Genomic DNA, 9,104 nt, shown 5'->3' with positions numbered 1-9,104 from the left:
ACTCTCAGAAATTGTCTCTGCTACCACTGAAATTCCAATATATATGCATATACACGCACGTACCTACCACACTTGTGCGTGCTATGTGCTGTGAAGGAAAGCAGGTGCAGGTAGAAATTACACAACTTCAAAAGAATGCTAAAATTGCCATCTTATTTTATTTATTTATTTATTTATTTAGTTAGTTAGTTAGTTATTCAGTTTTTAGGGAGCGAGCAAGGGCCAGCAGGGGAGGGGCAGAACTCCTGACCCTAAGACCAAGGTCGCGCGCTCTACTGACTGACGGCCAAGTGCTCATCTTCATCTTCTTATAGGAACACCAGTCTTACCAGATCAGAGACCCATCCTTATGACCTAATTTGACTTTAATCGCATCTCTAAAGGCAAATCCCATCACGCTGGGGGTGAAGGCGTCGGCACTTGAATTTGGGGGGGACATAATTCAGTCCATAATACCACCTGCCCACCCTGCACTCTTTCTTCTATTATTCACATCTTGCATTAGGATTGGTACATGTGTTATAACTGATTATGTCAACATCGATAGATTGTTATCACCCGAAGTCCACGGTTTATGTCAGGGCTCACTCTGAGTTGTACAGTCTCTGGTTTTTGACAAACGCGTAATGACATGTATCTACCACTACGGTTTCATAGCAAATAGTTTCACCCCCCTAAAAATGTCCTGCGCTTCACCTTTTCACCCCCCTCCCCGGGAGCCCCTGAAAACTGCCCGTCTTTTTTTACGGTCTCTGCAGTGTTGCCTTCGCCAGAATGTCACCTAGTCGGAATCATTTCAGATGTAGCCTTTTCAGATGAGTTTCTTTCACGTAGCAATATATGCATGAGGTGTCTTTGTGTGTGTGTGGCCTGATGGTTCTTTTTTTTTTTTTAATCACTGAATAATATTCCATCGTGCACATTACCACAGCTTTTATCCATTCCTCGATTGAAGGACATCTTGGTGGCTTCCAACTTTTGGCAGTTATGAAATAAAGCTGCTATAAATTCATATGCTCAGGTTTTGGGGGGGGGAGGATGTGTTTTCAGCTCATGTGGGTAAATACCCAGGAACACGATTACTGGAGGATATGATAAACCTATTCTAGCTTCATGAAAAATTGCCAACTTTCTTTCAGAAAAAATTGCCGAACCATCTTCCCACGTGGCAGGACCATTTTGCATCCCCCGCCCCGCAAGAAATGAGAATTCCTCCGCATCTTCTCTAGCATCTGGTGTGGTCAGTGTTTGGGATTTTGGCCCTTCTAGTAATTACGGAGGGGTACCTCACTGCTGTTCTAATTCCCTAATGACATAATGTGTTGAGCATATTTTCATATGCTAATCTGTCATCTCTTATGTGCTCTTGGGTGAGATCTTTTTAAGTCACTGTTGGGATGGTAAGTCCACCCCTATTCTGCCACTCACCACAGATAGATAAGACACCTTCCTCCAGAGGAGCTCTTGTTCACTGAGCTGCACACACACGAGGCAGGTTCTACAAAGAAGGAAATAGCAGCACTGAAATCTCCAGAACAAAGGCTCAAATTAAGGTATGTATTGATAAACATCCCCGGGGAAGAAGGATATTAGGCAAGGACTCTTTTATGTCCTTGGGAGAAAAGCAAAGGGAGGGCCAAGCTTTCAGAAGCTGGGCATGGGAGGTGAGTCGTTTTTTCATCTATGCGTGTCCTGGGTCCGCAAACCTGCAGATGTCTTAGCGGCTGCGTCTGGCTCTGACTGAGGGAGGCAAGCCATGCCGTTTTCTCTGCAGGACAGTAGGAGGGAGTCAAAAGAGTGGGAAGGTAGATAAGAAAATACCTCTTACCACCAGGCATCTGGGAGGAGGCTGTAATTTTGCTGGCTACAAGGCTTCTGTCAGACAACCACCACTCGGGTACAAAATAGCCTAGCACTTGGAAGTCAGGTGGCCTGAACTCCAAAAGACTGGAGGGTTTTTACTCTCCCCACAAAATAGAAAGATATGGAAGGGATGAAGGGTTTGGAGGAGATGCATTTTTGAGGCCTGGCTCTATGGTCTTCCTCTCTGTGACGTTAGTCAATGGACTGATGCTCTCTGAGATTCAGATACAACCCGAACTCCAGAAACAGAAAGGAGGTCTGAGTGCCTGTTTCACAGGGATTCAAGAGAAATAAACGAAGTCGTGCGTCTGAAACGCCTGGCCCCCTGTGATAAATGGACATTCTTAAAACTTCACTTGGATTTTACCGATGAGAGAGTGTGGGGGAAGTGTGGATTGGGGGGTCAGCAGGAAGGACCTGGGGAAGGAATGAGTTGAGGCCCCCTCTTACTCTAGGATATTCAGAGAGCAGAACAGAAGGATGCCAAACTGAAAAAAAAATTTTTTTTAAATAACTGCAAGACAAGTAGGAAGGAAGATGTAGGAGGAGAGACTGTTACTTTGAGAGATACTAGCCACCACAAAAAAGGCCCACCCTCATACTTCAGAAAGTATGTTTTTAAATTTATTTGGGGGTACATACTTAAATGAAATTAATATCTTTAAAAATGGCTACCTTGGTTAGCATTTCAAATGATAGAAAGGTGGCCTAGTGGACAGGGGGGTCTGAATGTTCCGCAGCCAAACACCTTGGAAAGATAATGTCTGAATTGCAAGTTCCTTGAATGTATCTATCAGGCTGAGAATTATCATGTTTTCATTGTTGGGTCTTCCCTCGCATAAACAGAGCATACGTTTCCCTTTTAATCATGTCTTCTTTGTTACCCTTCAACAAAATTTTACAATATTTTACATAACTGAATTGCAGTTTTTATCACATTTATTCTTAGAAATCTTAGTAATTTTTGTGGCTGATATGGTTTCAATGATCTTTTTCTGTTGGACTTTTAAAATAGCTACGTATGGTGTTTATAAAAGCAGTAAACAGAAGGAACTGAACTTTTTAGAATAGCGTGGCTACCTTTCTAGAACAACAGAGCTGGGAGAAGAAAAGCAAGATAAGTAATGAGAGAAAGGACACCATTTGTGTAAGTCAACAGGGAGCACAAAACAATATTATATATTATTTATGGGTGCATTTAAGTCTGTAAAAGTACAGGGGGAAACTATTCAGAATGAGCCATACCATACTGGTTTCAGTAATTGCCCCCAGGGTGTGGGGACTCGTTGTGCAGTTAAAGGGAGCTTTAGTTTCATCACTATTGCATTAGGCAGGCAGCCTGGAAGGAAGGGAGGGAGGAAGGAAAGAAGGGAGGAAGGAAGGAAGGAAGGAAGGAAGGAAGGAAGGAAGGAAGAAGGAAGGAAGGAAAGAAGGAAGAAGGAAGGAAGGAAGGAAAGAAGGAAGGAAGGAGGAAGGAAGGAAGGAAGGAAGGAAAGAAGGAAGGAAGGAAAGAAGGAAGGAAGGAAAGAAGGAAAGAAAGAAGGAAGAAAGGAAGGAAGGAAGGAAGGAAAGAAAGAGAAAAAAAAAAAAGAACCAAAAGGAAACCTGGCAATATGTTAGCAATTGCTCATTCTGGGTGGCGGCACGATAGGTATTTAAATTTTCTTCATAAATTTTGGCATTTCTGAGCCCAGCTAATCCCCACCCCCGTATTGGTCAGCTGAGGCAGTTTTCAATTTTTAAAACATGTTAATAGACCTTATTTTTTAGAGAAGCTTTAGGTTTATAGAAAATTTGGACAGAAAATATTGACATCTCCCAAGTCGTTTTGGCCTGCCGTAACAATATAGCACAGTCTGGGGTGGCTCGAATGGCAGAAGTTTATTTCCTCACTGTTCTGGAGGACCGAAGTCTAAGGTCAAGGTGCCGACATATTGAGTTCCTGGTAAAAGCCCCTTCCTGGCTTGCAAACAGCCAACCTTCTGTGTGTCCTCATGTATGACCTTTTCTCTGGGCATGAACTGAGGAAGAGAGAGGTCTTTCTTCCTTTTCTTATAAGGTCACCAGTGCAAACAGATCAGGACCCGGCCCTTACAACATCATTTAACCTTAGTTACCTCCTGAAGCCCTGTCTCCAAATATCATCACAGAGGGAATTAGGGCTTCAACATACGGGGATACAATTCAGCCCTTAACATCCTGCCCTCTGGCTTCCCAAAATTCATGTCCTTCTCACGCACAGAATACAGTCACTCCACTCCAACAGCTCCCAAAGCCTTAACCCATTCCAGCCTCATTTCTAGATCCAAAGTCTTACCTGGATATCATCCAGATCAGGTATGGGAGAAACGAGGGGTGTGATTCATCCTGAGACAAAACTCCTGTCCCGCTGTGAACCTATGAAACCAGACAAGTTATGCGCTTCTAAAAGGCAGTGGTGGGACAGGCATAGGACAGATGGTCCCATTCCGCAGGGAACAAATCAGAAAGAAGAGCGAGATGGCGGGTCCCAGGCCAGCCCAAAAGTTGTAAGGCTCAAGAATAATCTCCTTTGGGCGCTCTGCCCTCCCTGCCCACCAGGTGGCAGCGTCATCTCAGGGCCCCAGGCTGTGGCCTCACCACCCCCCACCCATGGCACTGGGCGGGGTTGGCCTCCAAACAGCCCTGGCCCTCCATCTGGGCATGTGGCCTGATGACTTCTCCATCTTCAGGGAGGTCCCTCCCTTTTCTTGAAGGATAAAATGTACTCGCAGGCACATGGCTCTCTTGTCCTAACCCGTAGAATCTTAGAAGTCCAAGGGGGTTGGTTTTCTTTTGTTCTGTCTCTGCAGCTTTTGTCCAAACTGGCAGTGTCTCTACCCCTGGCTGCTGGTGAAACGGCTGGTTGACTCCGCGGGTGATCTCTGTGTGGGGTGATTGCCCAGCCACACCTGAGGCGTGCTCTCCAGAAACCATTCCTCATTTTTGCCCTATGGACGGGCTGAGAGTTTTCCAAATCTTCAGGCTCTGATTCCTCTTTAACAACTCCTTCAGCTTACCTCTCTCCCCTACCATTTTACCGGAAGCTGCAGAGTCCAGGCTGCCCCCAGCCAAACATCCAGTCTTATTGTTCGCAAGTTCTACCATCCACAAGAGCCAACTTCTACTCGTTTTCTGTTCACGATGATATGTGTGTTCTCTGAGGTGAGGGAAGCTCTCTCTCCAGCCTCCTCCCTTCCTGCTGAGCCCTCGGCATGGTCACCTTTACTATCCGAATTTCCACCAACAGTCCGCTCAAGGCAGCCTCGGCTTTTTCTAGCTTGTGCCTCAGGACGCCTGCCTTCCACGCACTTCCAAAGCTTAAAACAACAGAAATTACTCTCGTCATGGTCCCGGAGGTGAGAGGACCAAGATCAGGGTTGGTTGCCGGGGAGACCTCTCTTCCTGGCTTGCAACCAGCCAGCTTCTTGGTGTGCCCTCACACGGTCTTTTCCCCATGCACGAAGAGAGAGAAAGAGAGAGACGGCTCAAGTGCCTGGGTGCCTCTTCTTCGTATAAGGACACCCGGCCTATGGGTTAGGGCCCCACCTTTATGATATCGCTGAACTATAATTATCGCCTTAATGGCTCATCTCCAAAGATGACATTGGTGGTGTCTTGGCCAGTTCGGGGCTATTATAACAGAAAACCATAGAGGGGTGGTTTGTAAACAACAGGAATTTGTTTCTCACCGTTCTAGAGGCTGGGAAATGCAAACTCAGGTGAGAACCCTCTTCCGGGCTGCGGACAGCCAAGTCCTCCTTGGATCTCATGGCTGAGAGCAGAGAGAAGCAAGCGGGCTCGTGATTCTTAGAAGGGCATTCACGCCATTCACCAGGGCTCTACCCTCACGACCTCATTTAATCCAGTTACTTCCCAAAGAACCCACTGCTTAATACCATCACGAGGCGGGGTAGGGCTTCAACATATGCATTTGGGGAGGACACAAATGTTCAGTCCCTAACAGGACTTCAGGGCTTCAACATCTGAATGGGGCAGGGGCAGCGATGGTTACAATTCAGACTGCATTTTGTAAACGAAAATATTTTTAAGGAACGAATCTCTCCTAGGTGCCTCTTTGACCTGGTCCTCCCGCCTCGATGGATTACACCCTGGAGCCCAATGTGACAACAGTAACTGACGACTACTATCCTGATATCTCGTCAAGCCCCTGCGACGGGGAACTTATCCAAAGAGATAACAAGTTGTTACTTGCCATCTTCTACTGTGTCTTGTTTGTATTCAGTCTTCTGGGGAACAGCCTGGTCATCCTGGTCCTCGTCACCTGCAAGAGGCTGAGGAGCATCACAGACATATACCTCTTGAACCTGGCCCTGTCGGACCTGCTTTTTGTCTTCACCTTCCCCTTCCAGACCCACTATCAGCTGGACCAGTGGGTGTTTGGGACTGCAATGTGCAAGCTGGTCTCCGGTTTCTATTACATCGGCTTCTTCAGCAGCATGTTCTTCATCACCCTCATGAGTGTGGACAGGTACCTGGCAGTTGTCCACGCTGTGTACGCCATGACAGTGAGGACGGCCAGAACGGGCACAGCCCTGAGTCTGGTCATGTGGCTGATTGCCGTCGCGGTCACCAGCCCGCTCCTGGTATTGTACCAAGTGGCCTCCGAAGACGGCGTTCTACAGTGTTACTCGTCTTACAGTCAGCAGACTCTGAAGTGGAAGATCTTCATCTACTTTGAGATTAACATCTTAGGTCTGCTGGTCCCATTCACCATCCTTATCTTCTGCTACGTGAGCATCCTGCACCAACTGAAGAGTTGCCCAAACCACAACAAGACCAAGGCCATCAAGCTGGTGCTCATTGTCGTGGTCGCTTCTTTGCTCTTCTGGGTCCCGTTCAACGTGGTCCTCTTCCTCACGTCCCTGTTCAACATGAAGATCTTGGACGGATGTGTCCTGAGCCAGCGGCTCATTTATGCCACCCATGTCACAGAAACCATCTCCTTCACTCACTGCTGCGTGAACCCTGTGATCTACGCTTTCATGGGCGAGAAGTTCAAGAAACACCTCTCAGAAATATTCCAGAAGAGCTGCGGCCACATCCTCCTCTACGCAGGAAGACGAATCCCCAGGCAGGGCTGGGACAGGTCCTCCTCCTCCTGCCAGAACCCCTTGCGATCCTCCAGTATAGACTACATTTTGTGAGGAGGGGGCCCGGAAGCAGGCCTCTGCCTTCCTCCCTGCTCTTCCTTTAGGGGACACAAGTGATTTCAAGCTAGAGTCTGAGGCTATGTGAAGGGAGACTCTGAGAACCGGGGTCACGGGGACGCCTGGGCGGTGCAGTAGGTTGAGTGTCTGGCTTCGACTCAGGTCGTGATCTCACGGTGTGTGAGTTCGAGCCCCAAGTCGGGCTCTGTGCTGACAGCTCGGAGCCTGGAGCCTGGAGCCTGCTTCGGATTCTGTGTCTCCCTCTCTCTCTGCCCCTCCCCCACTCACACTCTGTCTCTTTCTCAAAAATAAATAAACATTAAAAAAAATTTTTTTTAAGTATAATGTTAACTTTGGGATTTTTTTTCTTAGTTTTTGTTGAGTCTGTATCATATATCCATTTAAGTTTTATCAAATGCTTTTTCTTATCTATTAAGGTGAACCTACAGTTTTCCTCTATTATTCTGCTAATTTGGTGAACTACATTGTTTGATTTGCTTATCTTAAATCAACCTGCATTTTACCTGGAAAAAATGACCTCTTGGTCATGATCCTTTTAATAAATAATTGGATTCTCAGGATTTTTGTATCTGTGTTCATAAGAAATATTGCCCTATAATTTTCCTTATAAAATGTCCTGGTCGTGGGGCGCCTGGGTGGCTCGGTTGGTTGAGCCTCCAACTCTTGTTTTCAGCTCAGATCATTATCTCACAGTTTGTGAGATCGAGCCCTGAGTCGGGCTCTGTGCTGAGTGTGGAGCCTGCTTGGGATTCTCTCTCTCCCTCTCTGGCTACCCCTCCCCTGCCGTGTGTATGCATTCTCTTAAAATAAAATAAAATAAAATAAAATAAAATAAAATAAAATATCCTGGTCTGATCTACAACAACATGGATGGACCTAGAGGTATTATGCTAAGTGAAATAAGTCAGAGATAGAAAAACAAATACCATGTGATTTCACCATATGTGGCATTTAAGAAACAGAACAAATGAACAAAGAAAAAAGACACAAACAAACAAACAAACAAAACCAGATTCTTAAATACAGAGAACAAACCGCTGGCAGTCAGAGGAAAGGTCGGTGGGTGAGTGGATGGGTGAAAGAAACAGTTAAAGAGGACTAAGGGGTAGAAACCTCCAGTTGTGAAATCAACAAGTTCCAGAGATAAAAAGCACAGCCTAAGAAATACAGTCGGTAGCATTGTTTGGTGACAGGTGGTGACTACACTTTTCATGAGGAGCACTGAGTAATGTATAGAACTCTTGAATTATTATATGGTACGCTTGAATCTAATATGACACTGTATGTTAATTATGCTTTAATAAAAAAAAAAAAATGTCCTGGTCAGATGTGGCCTCCAAAAGATGTGTGGGGAAGTGCTCCTTTTTCCACTACTCTCTGAAAGAGTTTGTGTAAAATATTGGGCGTGATGTCCCCCTTCAAGGTTTGCTTGGTGAGGCCCATTCGTGAGATCATCTGCAATTTCTCTGTAGGAAGATCTCACATGATAAGTTCGGTCTCTTCGGCAGGTAAAGTTTATTCAGGTTTTCTGGTTTTGCTTGGTCTCAGTTCTGGAAAGTTGTGCTTTTTAAGGCATTTTCCCAGCTTAAATTGTCAAATTAGCATGTAGTTGTTCCTAATATCTTCTTATAGTATTTTTGATACACGAGAATATGAAGTAATGTCCTTTTGTTTTCCATTCCTATTATCGGCAGTTTGTATTTTCCCTCTTTTTTTTTTTTTTTTTCCTGATCAGTCTTATGAGGTTTATCAATTTTATCAATCTTTTCAAAGAGCCAGCTTTTGGCTTTGTTGATCTTCTGGTTTTGTCTTTACACTGATTTCTACTCTTAGCTTTATCTTACCTGCTTTCCTTAGGTTTGATTTCTCTCTCTCTCTTTTTTTTTTTTTTTTTTAATTTTTTTTTCCAACGTTTTTTATTTATTTTTGGGACAGAGAGAGACAGAGCATGAACGGGGGAGGGTCAGAGAGAGAGGGAGACACAGAATCCGAAACAGGCTCCAGGCTCTGAGCTGTCAGCACAGAGCCTGA

General features: G+C 45.4%; 1 protein-coding gene across 1 annotated transcript; it reads left to right on the top strand.

Moving 5' to 3' along the window:
• Positions 1-5,981: 5,981 nt before the first annotated feature.
• Positions 5,982-7,219, top strand: CCR8 (C-C motif chemokine receptor 8). The gene has a single exon (XM_042903656.1). It carries the CDS (start codon positions 5,982-5,984, stop codon positions 7,047-7,049), a length of 1,068 nt encoding a protein of 355 aa, XP_042759590.1. The 3' UTR covers positions 7,050-7,219.
• Positions 7,220-9,104: the final 1,885 nt, after the last annotated feature.

This window comes from Panthera leo, chromosome C2, assembly GCF_018350215.1.
Source record: "Panthera leo isolate Ple1 chromosome C2, P.leo_Ple1_pat1.1, whole genome shotgun sequence".
NCBI lineage: Eukaryota > Metazoa > Chordata > Mammalia > Carnivora > Felidae > Panthera > Panthera leo.
This window is presented reverse-complemented; position numbering and strand designations above follow the sequence as displayed.

Excerpts from the sequence above, each read along its gene's own strand:
- CCR8 (XM_042903656.1), top strand. The coding sequence starts at position 5,982 with ATGGATTACACCCTGGAGCCCAATGTGACAACAGTAACTGACGACTAC.